The 15675-nt window shown below is 40.5% G+C and overlaps 1 protein-coding gene across 1 annotated transcript in view; it reads left to right on the top strand.

The window, feature by feature from the left end:
• The first annotated feature begins 255 nt into the window (after window positions 1-255).
• Window positions 256-15675, top strand: part of BCAT1 (branched chain amino acid transaminase 1) — a 107151-nt gene continuing 91731 nt past the window's right edge. The window contains exon 1 of the mRNA XM_019834701.3: window positions 256-473. Within this exon, the coding sequence (XP_019690260.1) occupies window positions 468-473 (6 nt within the window). The 5' untranslated portion in view covers window positions 256-467. The remainder of the gene's footprint in view (window positions 474-15675) is intronic.

Genomic DNA, 15675 nt, shown 5'->3' with positions numbered 1-15675 from the left:
GACAATCACGATCTATTGATTTCGTCCTTCTCCTTGGCATCCCCACACGCGGATGCACACTCACAGGCACTAACCGAGCGCGGGGTAACATGTGGAAACGTGTCTGCAACACTGGCACCCCCCAGGAGTGAGGGACGAGGGCGGCTGGGGAGGGCGCTGGGTCTGACTCGCGGTGCTGGGAGTGACTCTACCCTCTGGGGGCGGTCTGGGGGAAACACAGCCTCGAGACTCTTCCTGCTGATGCAATCTGCTAGAGAGAGAGCCGGCGAGCTCCGCTGCGGGCGGACCAGTCAGCAATCCCGCCCGCCACGTGTGGCCGCCGCCGCGCCGGCCCGGTGCCCAGCCATTCATTCCCGCAGCCACCGCCGCGCGCCCCGGTCGCCCCCGCCCGCGCAGCCCCGGAGCGCCTGGGACGCCCCGGGCTTGCCCTGCGCGCCGTTCCAGCGCTCTTCACGGCCCGCCGAACCATGAAGGTAACTGCTTACGATTCTGCCTGTGTTTTGCAAAAACGTGGGCATGGATTGAGCCTGCGATCCCGCAGAAGCACAGTTGGCAGAAAGGGGGCGGAAGAAAGACGAGCGTGGTTCGTTTCCACGCAGACGTTTCGAGTACCTTCTTTGTCAGTCGTGGTTGGTCGACTGAAGTCTGATGCTCAGACCTTCCTTTTCTTTTCGAACTTCCTTCCTTTTCTTTTCGAACTTACTCACAGGATGTCCCTCCTCAGGCTTTTTCACAGCCGCATTTGTGAACGGAGGTGGAAGACTGCTCGCCGCTCCCTCCCCTACCTGTTTTGAAGTTTGGGAAGGAAGAGGACGCTTTTTTCAATCGTTAAGATGCATAGGAGGTGGGGGGTTTGGGGCACGAGGTCTTGGGGTGTCTCTGGCTGTAAACAGGGGTTTCCTGGTGGGTGTATGCAATGAAGGAGGGAGGTGCAGAACCGGGGCACGAGGGTGGGAGAAGGGGGGAAAACCGTCTCTTCGCTGTTAAAAAGCTGAAGGCTAGTCTTTGGCTGGTGGAAATTAAAACTTCTATGAGTTACAGATCTTAGAAGCCTAAGGGCATTCTTTTATTAAACTGTGAGAGCGCCTTAATGGTTTTAATTCTTATGCTAATCAAGGGTAATTAGCCTAGCTGCCTATTACTTCTGACGGTTTAGGTGTAGAAAAGAACACTGGTTAAGTGTTTTCCTGGTGTCTTATACGTTGGAAAACTTCCTTGAGGTTAAAAACCGAAGAGCAGCTTTTTTAAAGAGTGTAAAAGATGGGCACATAGCCCTGGCATCTGAATGTCTTGGAAGAGCTGTGCGACCTGAACTTTTAGGAGAAAGAAACCCACCTTTGAGCATTTTGAAGGAGGAAGATTGAAGTTATGGTTCTCAACTGCACTTAGCCACAACCCGCCCCCATCTACAATTCCACTCTCAAGAAATAATATGTAAACGGTGCCTGTTTGGCCAAAAATTTCTACTGAGATTAAATAGGAACTAACTGTTGGGTGTTAAAAGGAGATCAGGCAAATGTGCCACAGTGACAAGATTTAGCAACCTTTTGCTTCCATGGTCAGATACTCTATTTCTGCGGTGCTCATTCCTGTCTCATTTCAACTGAAGAATACACTTTGATCACGTATGGGGTTAGGGAGTAAAAGGTGAAAATTATGAGAATAAACACTCTTGCTTTTCTTTTTTTTTTTTTAACTATTTTTTTAACGTTTATTTATTTTTGAGACAGAGACAGAGCATGAATGGGGTAGGGTCAGAGAGAGAGGGAGACACAGAATCTGAAACAAGCTCCAGGCTCTGAGCTGTCAGCACAGAGCCCGACGCGGGGCTCGAACTCACGGACCGCGAGATCGTGACCTGGCTGAAGTCGGACGCTTAACTGACTGTGCCACCCAGGCGCCCCATAAACACTCTTGCTTTTCTAGCTTTTCCCTGTCCTATGTGGAGTTGTCTTCGATTATGAATTTTTGTAAATTCATGGATATTCTAACATGAGTCCCCAAACTCCTACCTATCCCTTTTACAAGGTAGTTTTAGAACACAGGACACTAGAAGATATCCTCAAGTAGTCTCATATCTGTTTTTCTGATATCTTACTGAGATCAGGAAAGAAAAGATGGCTTTCTAGGCATGAGGTTCCTTCCGGTTTGTTTTTGTTATTTCAAAAACTTTTCACCAAAGTTTTGCTGTCATGATTCTTTTTCTTTTTTTTTTTTTTTAATGTTATTTGCCCATGGCACCAAGATAGGCTCTGTCTTTGGCACATTTTCCAGACGGGGCTCCCTTGCCTGGGAGCTTCTATTTTAAGAGGGACACATGCAGCATGGGCAACCAAATAATGAAACTAGCATATACATTGAATAGGATGTGTCTAAGAATTGTAAGTACATACTATGATTTGCTGAACTAAGGTGGTGATTTAAGGAGCCACATAGCTAAAGGGAAAGAGAGACGAGAGAAGTCATAGTCAGGGATGTGTGGGTAAGTGAAGGAAGTGAGAGGGTAGAGAGGGCTGTTTTGTGTGTGTGCAGGGGGCAGGTCCTGGGGCCTGGCAGGCAGAAGGGTTTACTTTTCAGATTCAGATGTGGCCCCTCAGGCAGAGCTCAGGGATGCGTAACCAGTTAAGCAGGCCTAACAAAAGGGCATTGGTAGCAACTGGTGGTGAGAAAAAAGGGAAAAGGGAGGGGGAAAAAAAAGACAAGAATTTGTTTTGGTTAATATTTCATTTAGTGACTTTCCATCACTTCATTTCATTTTAGAACTACAGGGAGAAAGGAAGGAAAATTAAGAAAATTTTCCATTTGTATGGAGGAATTTCTCTTGCTCAATCAGCTCATTGAACCGGGGAAGGTCTAATTATTTGAAATGGGTTTAAAACCTTATGAAAAAAAGTTGAAAACAGTCATTTGATTATTACAGAGATTTGTGCTGAGACTGAAAACAAGTTATGGTTTCCCTCAGGAGCTGCGTATTTCCCCCATTGTGCTCATGAGTTTAGATTTTATCCCTCCGTTCAAGTCAGGACTTTTAGATCTGTAGGGAAGAAAAAATAACTTTTCCTCTACACCTTCTTAGGTTGTAAAACACAGATTAACAGGAGAAAAACAAAAAAAGTTTAATCCCATGTGTACTTCCTGTATACATGTGAGATATCCAGGAAAAGTGAGTAACTCCACAAAATGGCCCAAGCTACCACCTTAAAATATCAGCCTCAGCTAAAGACCGAGGAAAGATGTTGGGGTGCAGTGAGAGCGGGGGGAACCAGGTTGGGAAATTTTCAGGCAGAGCACAGTAAACAAGAGTAAGATTGCAGATTTAAATCAGTACTTTCTCCATGGGTAGGTTTTTACAGATTTAGTTATCCTTTTCTTCAGAGAAGAGACACCCTGTACAGGGGAGGAGAGACTCCCTGAAAAATGGAGATTTCCCTCATAAATATGAATTTCTTTCAGAAAAGGGCAACTTCCACTCTGTTTTCTGAAATTGTCCTATGTCTGACACCTCTCAAAAATAACTGGTCCAAAATAATTGTTATGCCAGAGGCATATTTTTAGCATGGTATATTCCACTTCCCTTGAGTTCTTTATTTCTAATATCAGGTTGTAAACCAGTGAACAGTTGGATAGTAGTGTTACTAACCTGAGAGGTCTGGGCTTATGAGTAGACTATTTCTGTGCATAAATGAAGACTTGTTTCTAAACTCTGGCCAGCTTGAGTGTTGGGTTGGTTATACCTTTTGGGGTTTCAAATTGTCTGCTTCTTTGAATGGCCTCTTCTCCCTCCGTGGGTGTAGGAAGATGGAAATGAAGAGCTCTCTCTTTTTTCCTTTAGGCTTGGCAACGGCAATTCCTGTAAATAACAGATGCCACCCTGGGGAAACCCAGTGGAATGTTCATCCTTATGCCTAAGGGGATTTTGTTACCATATAATGGAGAGAATCTGGGACCTTCCATGATAGACGTCATTATTTCAGGCATCCTCTGCTTTCTAAATGATCCTAACATTCTTTCTGAGCACTGGAGGAAACTGGCTGGGCAGTCTTTGTGTTGTAACTTTATCCCCTCAACAGCTGTCCAAATGCTCTAAGCATTTAATATAACATATGGTAAACATTCCAACTGATAGGCTTTCCTGAGCCTCTGTAGCCCATTTGGTAATACATGTCATGGCCGTTCAACTAACGCCTCTGAAATTGGATTCTGTATAAATCAACTGGGACACAAATGTGAGGTGCAACTCAGATTTTTAAAATACTTCCAAATTAAGCATTTGGGATGCTCGGATTTATAAATACTACTTTGTCGATATTTGCAATCTTTATAAGATCTAGTCTGAGTCACACCATCAATGGTGAATGCAAAGCCAAAGCAGAATCAAGAACCCCAGCGTTCAAGTGCCAATTGCACCTATGCTTCTAATTAGTTCTCTTAAGTCCACAAGCTGCATAATATTACCTCTGCAAAATGAGCATTTATATTTTAAAAATAACTTAGAAATTAGATCACCTTATTAATGCAGCATAGCCCATCACATGAACATTTTTTTTCTCTTGTCATATTGGCTGTGCCTTTTTTTGTGAGAAAAGCTATTTTACACAACACTTCTTTTGTGTTCGGTGGCTAATGGGAGAAAGAAAATCTTAAAGAGATATTCAAGGTGCAAAAATATAGAAAAAAGTTGAAAAGAGGGGACAGAGAAGACAAGTTAAAAAAAAAAAAAGAGGAAATTATATTACCACAAACAATATTCCAGAGAAGTTGTACTGAAAAACACATGATTCTTTGTAATTGAAAAAGTGTAAAATACTTGTGAAATTCAGCTAGTTCCCTTAACACTTGTCTTAGAGTCCATCTGAAAAGAATTGATTTCTTAGTTCTTTATTGTGATATGTAGATCTAAATATCTGATCGATTGCATTTATAGTCTACCCTAGTCTGAGAAATGTTTTTCCTATTTTAACTGTAAATGGCTATTTGCCTTGGGAAGCCCTAACCAGCCTAGGATGTAATTAGAGCATTCAAATTCTGACTCCTTGTATGTCTAGACAGAAGGGACACCTGTTGGGATGTTCTATGCCAAACATTGCCATAGATATCTCTTACGTGACCAACAAAGGTCTCAACAGAGTTTGGGCATGAGGCCAAGGATGTATTTGCACAGGATGATTGCCCAGCAGTTGTTACCATTCGACCACTACATTAAAGGGCGATTTTGCCTAGTACATTTTACTTCATTTTAGCTCATTCAGATTCAAAGTTATATTGTTTTGATTTTAGTACTAGATGTTCAAGCATCTGAAATCACAATAAATGTTAGTTTGAGCTTCAAAGATAAAAAGTAGAGTTAAAATGGAGCTATAAAGTTTACAGTGGAAGCAGAATGCATTCCTCACGGATTCCATGGTTTTCAGTGCTGTGAATGTTATATATACTTGCAAGGTGAGTGTTGGTGTTTATAGAAGAAATACATTCAAGCTTGAGGAAGGACTTTGTTGCTTAACTAAGATGATGCTTTATATTTCTGAATGCCATATAAATTACATGACATTGAATTGTAACCTCAAAACATTTGTATAAGGAAAGCGTTGCAGCTATTATTAACCCTGTTTTAAGGACCAGGAAAATAAAGATCAGAATACTGGAAGTGTTTAAGGTCACAAATTGCAGAGCATAATGAGAAATTAGAGTCCAATTAGCTATCCATTTTACCAGTCATTCTAGCCTCTTTTGGGTCTGATAACATGTTGTAAATCTTATGGAAAGTATAAACAATCTCTCTAGCAAAATTTACAAACATACTTAGGAATAAAATTGTGTGTCTCAGTTACTTGTTAGTAAAACCAAGATGAGAGACTGATGGGAAATGCTGAAATGATCTAGTTATTTAGAGCGGTAGAGAGCTATTGGCTCTTGCCTCTGCAATCAGCTGAGGTGTGAAAATATATAAAAGATCCACACTGTCCTTTGTTGAAAAGTCCCAAGTAATCACCTGCCTTTAGCTCAAACAGAAAGGCAGTTTCCTTGTTTTTTATCGGGATGTGAGTTATCAGTTTCTTCTTTATGTTTTATCTCATAAAGATCTAAGGTGTTGGGGCGCCTGGGTGGCGCAGTCGGTTAAGCGTCCGACTTCAGCCAGGTCACGATCTCGCGGTCCGTGAGTTCGAGCCCCGCGTCAGGCTCTGGGCTGATGGCTCGGAGCCTGGAGCCTGTTTCCGATTCTGTGTCTCCCTCTCTCTCTGCCCCTCGCCCGTTCATGCTCTGTCTCTCTCTGTCCCAAAAATAAGTAAATGTTGAAAAAAAAAAATTTAAAAGATCTAAGGTGTATGGTGTAGGAGAGGAATAAAAACTTTTCCAGTACCTTCTTAGGTTCTGTTGTTGGGGCTGTGCAAATTAGACTGACAAAAGAGAGATTAACAAGAGAAAAAGAAGTTGATCAGCTCTTGTAGCATACATGCACATGAGAGAAATTCAGTGATGAGTAACTCAAAGGTGTGGTCAGAATTTGGGCTTACATAGCATCTTAACAAAGAACGATAAATTTGTAGAAAAATAACAAAGAAAAAGGCACAGGTTTTAGGTTTTCAAGTGCAACAGACTGGGCAGATAAATACATTAGGGGAAACTAATGGGGTAAGGTTTGTGTAAGTCCGTCTCACTGCTGACTGTCTTAATGCTGTGAAACTTCCTCAGGAGAGGGGATTTCTCAGAAGTGTCTGCTTTTAGTCAGAGAAGGGAATCTCCAGGAAGGCGTCTTTCTCCATCTCATGGATCTCCATTGCCTTTTAGCTCAAAGTAATCCTTATGTCGGGGCACCTGGGTGGCTCAGTTGGTCTGCCTTCGGCTCAGGTCATGGTCTCAGGGTTCATGAGTTCGAGCCCCACATCAGGCTTGCTGCTGTCAGCCTATTAGTCCAAAGCCCACTTTGGATCCTCTGTCCCTTTCTCTCTACCCCTCCCTTGATTGTGCTCTCCCCAAAACAAAAGCAATCCTTATATCAAAGTGACATATTTTGGGGTGGCACATTTTGATCCCTTATACTATTCATAGACTAGACCTTGATTTACAGAATCCGCACGCTAATATCTTTGATCTCAATGTAGTTTTGAAGGGTGTGCATGGCTGTTTTGTGAAGCAGGGTTAATACACAATTTTTTACTAGAGCTTAATAGTTGGGGTGCCTTGTTTTCCCATTTCTTAGCTATAAATTCCCCACCAAAGTGCCTGTGAAAGGGGCAGGCATACAAGGCCATGTCCTACCTGGTGACCACACCCTAGCCACAGATGATTGTAGCAAGGGTGGATATTTGACCCAGTTTCAACCATCGTTTACTTCTTTCTTATTCTCTTGTCTCCCGTGTTCAACGAGATATCGTACCCTGCGGATTCTCTTTTCTCCATATCTATATGCTTTCTCTTTCCCATTGCTAATGTACTGATTTATGCTCTCATTACTTCTTACTTGAATTTTTCTCAGAAGTCTCTCAACTGGTCTCAAGCTTAATTTTCCTAAGGCACTATTTTGATCATATCATTTCTTCACTCAAAATACCTCTATGACTTCCCCATTGTCTACTGAATTTAGCGTAGTGCATAAGGTCTTTTTCTAATCTGTTCTTTCTATAACTTTTCTATCTGTGCACTCCTCCAGTCATAATGGGTAGGTTTGCTCTACCTCAGAATGAGGTCTTATATTTCCACATATTCCCTCCTAACCTCTTTGTCTCCATTTATGCCTCTCCCTGTCTATGCCCCCTGGCACACCCCTCACTATGTGTCTCACTCCCCAGGCACTTTTTGAGAAGAACATTGACTACTTTTAAAGGGAAATGAATATGGGTGGAAAGTGGTGGAAGGAAATAGTAGGGTTACATTTTGAAGTCAGGATATAAGATACTGATCATATCCTATAGTCTCTCTGCGTTCACCTTTCCTCTCCTCTGGCATGAACATCCTACCATCATTGGTGCTTGATAGATTAGTTGAGCTAAATCATCTACCTGTTTTAGGCTTCATAGATCAGATCAATTAATCATGTTTTATACCTCTTCGTGTTGTATACCTTTTCAAACAGCAGTTACATCTTAACATCTGGATTTGTTCGGAGTCAAAGCTTTAGTTGACTCCCAAAAGATAAAGGTTTATAAAGACATAGAGAACAGTAAATATTTACATGTTTTAATGCCTAATTGACAGACTCATTTTATTTATTTATTTTTAAATGTTCATTTTTGAGAGACACAGAGAGAGAGCATAAACGGGGGAGGGGTAGAGAGAGACATAGAGGATCCCAAGACTCTGCGTTGACAGCAGAGAGCCAAACGTGGGGCTCAAAGGCACAAACCATGAGATCATGACCCGAACCAAAGTCCAACACTCAACTGACTGAGCCACCCAGGTGCCTGGCCAAACTCATTTTATATAGCTGTTATTTTCTGATGGACTTTTTTTTTACAGAATGTCAGTGGTGAAACTATGTAGATTGCGAATAGACTGTAAGCAAAAACAATTTAAATGTTTCTGGGAAAATTCATAGCAATATGAACTGAATACCATGAAATTCCTAGCAAATAAACCCAGCAATGCCAGTCTGCTAAATCACTACTGTTTTCATATTTAGGCAGGTTGTAAAGGGAAGCTCCCCTGTCATATCCCGAGGAACTGACTTAGAATATTGAACAAAGTCATGTGTCTGGGAATGCTAACCAATTCCAATACTGTTTAACATGTTTTTTTGTTGTTGTTGCGAACAATGCAGTTTTTAAGCAAACTAATTAATGCATACACTGACAAACAAATCCAACAAAAGAGGCACTTAGAGGCAGTGTTCATTGAATACTGGAATTTTGAAAGAAAAAATCTATTAGGTCATTTTAGGCATTTACTTCTGCCAAAGAAGGATTGTCCTTTCAAGTTTATTTTTCTAGCTTTCAATTCTATTCCACTTAAATATCTCAACAACTAAGACTCTTCAAATCTTCTGTGGGCAGTTCTGCCACGTAGTATAGTCACTGTTTAAAGTTTTCTGATAATTAACTTCTTTTTCCTTTCAGTTGTATACATCAACCATTTTTGCTTGGCTATGCTTATCATTTGCCATGAGTCTATATGCTTTTAAAAAATATATAACATTATGTATGTGTTCATGACTTGGTTACAAACTACAACATTGTTAACTAAACTGGCATTTTCTTTTGCAGTAACATTAGAGCGAATATTCTACTAGTAATGTCAGTAATTCAGTGAATATATAGATAAAGGATGTCAATGAGGTTTGTGCGTCTTTAATAATTTCATGCATGAGTCTTAACATTAACGTCATCCCTGCAGGTAAACCAGGCACCTTCCTTCCTCTTAACCAATGTTCTGAGAACATTATTTACAGTAACCCATGAGTCCGCCACTTGACTTAAAAGGACAACACTTTGAAGCTGGGAATGAGGAGTCATTAGCAGCCATATGAACTTAACTACATAATAGCAGATAGATTTAATGGTCCAACATCATTGTTAAGACTTAGCTTAATTGGAAGTGTCTTGTATTTACTTGTAAATGTGTGAAATGATGTATGAACAAGAGTATTTATTGCAGCATTGTTTGTAAAGACAAAAGATTGAAACACACCCATATATTCATCAGGTGTTAAAAAGAATGAGGTAAAAAAAAATCAGTAGAGGGAAGAATGAGTAAGCTCTTTCTATAGATAAGAGGAAAATCTCCATGAGCCTTTTCACTGTACATGTTTATATAGTGTTTGATTTTTGACACATTAATTTATTATGTTCACAATTGAAATGAAAAAGGAAATGGAAATGCTGTAGAGTGAAATTAACTTGACTCTAAAGCTATTGTCAAGAAAATCTGAAATACTGGGTAGTTTAGCACAATTTGGTTAAGACCCAGGATATATACCTTGACAAAATATCTAAACGGTTGTATTTAATTTTTACTAACTGAACATGATCTATTGAGAAGGCAGGTTAAACACAATGTGGACACCAAACTTTACAGTAATTGTTATATTAAGAGTATACAAACTCTTCTTCAAACCTAAAATGTATATATTACAATAATGACCGGCAAACAATGATTAATTCGGGTTTCATTTAATTAAACACTTATGTAGCTCTTACTAAGGCTATCAGGCTTTGTATTAGGTAATAGGCAAATGGAAATAGTTCAAGCATTATCCTCACTCTTGAGAAATAACCACTCGGGGAGAGAAATGTATAAAAAGCAAATGCAGTAAAGTATAACAGTTGCCACAATAGAAGTCTGCACAAGGTACAGGGGAGCATAACAAAGATTAGTCAGAGAAATCAGAAAAGGCTTTATAGTGGAGGTGAAGGTTGAGCAGAACCATGAAAGAAAGCCAGATGACCAAGGGAGTAAGAGCATCTTAGGCATATACATGTTGTGCTTTTATCCAACCTCAGATTCTGGACCTAGATTCCCTTACCATAGAAGACCATGAAGAAAAGCGTATCTGGCTTTCCTTCCAGAACACTGGTAAACACAGACAGCCCCCAGTATCCAGCAAACTCCAGAGAATGAACTATGGGAATTCACAGCATTGGCAACCTGACAAATGTGTTAAATGGGCCCTATTATACTTTTTTTCATGAAGCCCTCATTCACCTTCACTCTCTCTGTGTTTTCTGTCTTGACTCAACCCTCACTAGAACCTCCCACCCAAATTTGTCCATAATACCCTTTGTGCAACTCAGTATTAGCACATCCCCCTTCACCTTCACTAAATATATATTGATCCTTCTGGCCTTAGGTGAGGTCATTTCCCTACCTTCCTCTGGTGGATGTTGCTCATTTTCTCCACTTTCTCAGAATTGGAAGGGGCTGATCTCCTTCACTATGTCCAGTGCTGTTTCCTGTGAAATCCCTCTGCTAATCATGCCATCAGTCTGTGTATCCTCTCTCCTCCTGTAATGATCATTGAAAGACCTCCTGGTTACTTTGCCCCCATTATCCCCTGAAGATTTTAGCACTTGGCTCCCAATTCTCTCTTCCAACCCAAGTCTTGTTTTCCTGTATTATTTCAAGGTACATGGTTGGCTCATTTCCCTTTTTGGTATCTCAGTCACTTTAATTTTTCATCTCCATTAACTTGCTATATTTCCCAGATGCAACGCACACCTATGGCTATACCCTGGACTTTTGAATGACACTAAATTACAAGTCCTTGGGTTATTTTTGGTCCAAGATATATCTGATATTTGTACAGCTCTCTCCATTTTAACTTCCTTGTGTCCAGTTCAAGTCACTGTCTTCTCTTCACTGAATATACAGTAAAACCTTGGTTGCGACCATACCTCATTCTGGAAACATGCTTATAATCCAAAGTACTTGTATATCAAAGCAAATTTCAAGAACTTTTGGCTCAGTTGTGATCATGTGACACTGGCATCACGTACTACTCCTATTGCAAGACATTGCTCATTTATCAAGTTAAAATGTATTAGAAATATTTGCTCATCTTGCGGAACACTCGCAGAATGAGTTACAATCCAAGGTTTTACTGTGTGTGTATGTTTCTTGCTCACCTCTTGCTCACCTCCACCTCCTACCCCTAATCTGTTCTCCATAGAGCAAAGTAATTACATCATCCATCTGCTTAAAAAAATTCGTGAACCCCTTTCAGTTATGCTTTGAATAAAACCCAAAGTCCCTACCATAGAAGTCCCAGAGGGATCTAGTTCCTCTCACCTTTGCAACCATACCTTGTTACCCCTTAGCCCCCAAACTTTTTCTTCAGGGCTTTTGTACTTGGGAATCCCTCTGCCTGGAAGGGATTGTCTTCCTACTCTTGATCTAGCCAGCGTCTTACCACCCTGCCAGCCTCAGATTGCATGTTGTTACCTCACAAAGACTCTCATGACCCCCTGTGATTCCCAGGCTTTCGGAGCACTAACTGCAATGTGTAATTGTTTATTGGTGTGATTATCATTGTGGTTTTGGGACTGATGTCTGACTCTCCCACTAGATCATACATTTCTTAATGGCAGGCAATATACTGCTTTTTACTACCATGCAACTGTATGTATTCTAATACCTGGCCTGTTATAGATGGTTGATGAGTGTGGTAGGCTCAATAATGGCTCCTCAATGATGTTCATGACCTAATTGCCAGAAACTGTATTATAAAGGAGATTTTGCAGATGTGATTAAGTTACAGATCTTGAGATAGGGAGATCTTCCTTGATTATCTGGGTGGGCCATTGTAATCACAAGGGTCTTTACAAGAGGGAGCAGGATGGTCATGGTCAGAAGAAGATGTGATAATGGAAGCAGAGGGGAGTGTGTATGAGAGAGAGAGAGAGAGAGAATTAGATTTGCACATGCTTCACTGCTTGCTTTGAAGATGGAGGAGGAAGTGGCCATGAACCAAAGACTGTTAAGCGGCTTCTATGACTTCTAGAAGCTGGAAAAGGCAAGTAAGCAAATTCTCATCCTAGCGCCTCCAGAAGGAATGCAGTCGCTGTGAACACATTGCCTTAGGACTTGTGACTTCCAAATCTGTAAGATAATAAATTTCTGTTATTTTAAGCCACAAAATTTGCACTAATTTGTTACAGCAGCATTAGGAAATGAATACCAAAATGATTTTGGTACCTGGAAACAGGGTGCTTCTGTAACAAATACGTAAAAATGTAGAAGAGGCTTCGAATTGAGCATTGGCCAGAGAATGGAAGAACTTTGAGGACCATGATAGACAAAGCAGAGATTGCCTTGAAATGAATGGACTGCTGGTTAGAATATGGAAATCAAAAGTGCTGCTGATGAGGACTTAGAAGGAAGTGAGGAATAGGATACAGAAAATGTATAGAATCTTACAGAATATCTAAAAAGTCACAAACTATTGGTAGAAACATGGATGTTAAAAGCACTACCAATGAGGGCTCAGGAAATATTGAAGAACATGTTCATGGAAACCTGAGGAAAGGTCATCCTTGTTATATGGAAGAAAGCTTTATGGACTTATGTATTATAGTTATGTGGAAAGCAGAACTTGTAGGTGATGAAGTTGGGTATGTAGTTGAGATTTCCAAGCCAAATAAATACTGGTTTCCAAACAAAATACTTACCTCCTTTCCATTTCCCTTAGGATGATTACCTCAGATACTGTAATGCATTTATTGGACAAATGTTCGTAGAGTACCCACTATGTAAATATCAGGCACTGCTAAATATCTTGAGGCCATAAGGATGAAGAGTTGGCAAAGTTGCTGCCCTCCTGGCCATTGCAGGGAAAGGTAATGTAACATGGTAGTTATGAGCACAAACTGGGGCCAGACTGTAGATGTTTTGAGTCCTGGCTTTGCTTATGATCGACCTCTGGCAAGTTATTTGTGCCTAAGTTTTCTTATTTAAAAAAAAAAAAAAAATTGTGGGGGGGGCGCCTGGGTGGCTTGGTTGGTTAAGCGTCCGACTTCGGCTCAGGTCATGATCTCACGGTCCGTGAGTTCAAGCCCCGCGTCGGGCTCTGTGCAGACAGCTCAGAGCCTGGAGCCTGTTTCAGACTCTGTATCTCCCTCTCTCTCTGCTCCTCCCCTGTTCATGCTCTGTCTCTCTCTGTCTCAAAAAAAAAAAAATTAATTAATTAAAAAAAAATTGTGGTAATAATAGTACCTTACCTCATAGAGATGCTGTGAGGATTACATAAAATAACAAGTGTAAAGCATTTGTAACAGCACATGATCCAAAATAAGTCCTATATAAATAGTAAGTAATATCATAATTTACTCTCATATACTGGTACCAAATATTTCAATTAGTGGTGTAATAGGAAGAAAATAAAATGAAATGATGTTATAGTGACAGAGTTGAGGGGAAGCCAGACTCATTCATACTGGCTGGTCAGGGAAATCTTCAGAGAGAAGGTGAACTTGGAGCCACGACCTGAGCACTACATACACAGGAAAACACTATAGGGTGATTTGAAAATGAGTGTCCCAGCAGAGGGATGAACAAATGAGATTTCCTGGGGTTTAGTGAGCCAGGGAGAAAGTTATAGGAATGAAAACTCCTTTAAATGGTGCTGAAGAGTGTACATTTTATTCTAGTGCAGTGAATGCCCCTGGGCAGGGGTAGGGAGAAGGGAATGGAGGGTGGAGGGTTGGGTGAGTGTTGAGCCACAGAAAGAATCACATTTTTAAGAGTCATTGGTGAGTCAAGTAGTGTACTATGGTCACATTTTTTCTTGCACAACATTTGCTTTTCCTGCAGTTATTGCATTATTTTCTTCCATTTATTTACTTTACTATGTATTTATTATGATTCTTCCCACCTGCCCAATAGGGTTCCGAACAAAAATTTGCATAGGTCAAATGTCAGTTCCTCTTTTTCTCAACTCTTTTTCCCACTACCCTCCTTATTCTTACTCCAGTCTGTCCTGGTATCTTTCTAAGACTTCCCCTTAACCTCTTTATCCTCTGTGTTAGGTCTCCAGACTTTTGGATCATATGGCTTCCTCTTTCTTGGTTTACTTCCTTGTCTGTGTGGAGAATTATGCTCCAATAGTTGTCAAATAAAGAGCACAAGAGAGGTCAGTGTTTTGATCCTTGCATGCCTCAAAATGCTTTTGTTCTACTATCACTACATTGGTATTTGATTGTGAATAAGATTCTAGTTTAAAAATGATTTTCCATAAAATTTTAAAATAATTGCCTTATTGTTTACTAGTGTCCTGTGTCACTAATGAGAACACCAAGGGCACTCTTAAATTTTTTTTTAACTTTTTTTTTAAATTTATTTTTGAGACAGAGAGAGACAGAGCATGAACGAGGGAGGGTCATAGAGAGAGGGAGACACAGAATCTGAAACAGGCTCCAGGCTCTGAGCTGTCAGCACAGAGCCTGACGTGGGCTCGAACTCACGGACTGCGAGATCATGACCTGAGCCGAAGTCGGACGCTTAATCGACTGAGCCACCCAGGTACCCCAACACCAAGGGCACTCTTAGTTAAATACACTTTTTTATGTAACCTATTTTTTGTTCTTCCATGAAGTATACAAGATCTCTTTTTATTGCTTGTGTTTAGAAACTCTATGATGGCATGAGTCCTTATCCATCCTAGGAAGTTTTCTGGTCATATGTCTTTGATAGTTTCTTCCCCTCTTCTTTCCCTGTTTTCTTCTTCTTAGACTTATATTAGTTTCATGTTAGACCCCTGTAACTGATCTTCTCATTTTTAAATTTTTTCTCTCCTTGTATCCATTTTTTTGGGTTAGGGGATGATTTTTATCAATGTTTTTCTTCTAACCTTTTTCTTGAAATTCTAAAATTTTAGCCTTCTTATTTCTAAGAGCTTTTAAAATTCTCTATTCCTATTGTTTCATGAATAAAAGAATCTTCCCTGTATTTCTGAGGAAGTTAATTAAAAAAATTTTTTTTAATGTTTATTTAGTTTGGGGAGAGAGAGAGAGAGAGAGAGGCAGACTGCAAGTGAGGGAGGGGCAGAGAGAGAGGGAGACACAGAATCTGAAGTAGGCTCCAGGCACTGAGCTGTCAGCACAGATTGAACCCACAAACTGCGAGATCATGACCTGAGCCAAAGTCGGCCACTTAACAGACTGAGCCACCCAGGAGGCCCTCTGAGGAAGTTAATTAAAACCTATATTTTTGAGAAAATTAATTAAAATATTTTCTTTTGCTCTCTTCATC

Source organism: Felis catus, chromosome B4 (genome assembly GCF_018350175.1).
Source record: "Felis catus isolate Fca126 chromosome B4, F.catus_Fca126_mat1.0, whole genome shotgun sequence".
NCBI classification, from domain to species: Eukaryota; Metazoa; Chordata; class Mammalia; order Carnivora; family Felidae; genus Felis; species Felis catus.
This window is presented reverse-complemented; position numbering and strand designations above follow the sequence as displayed.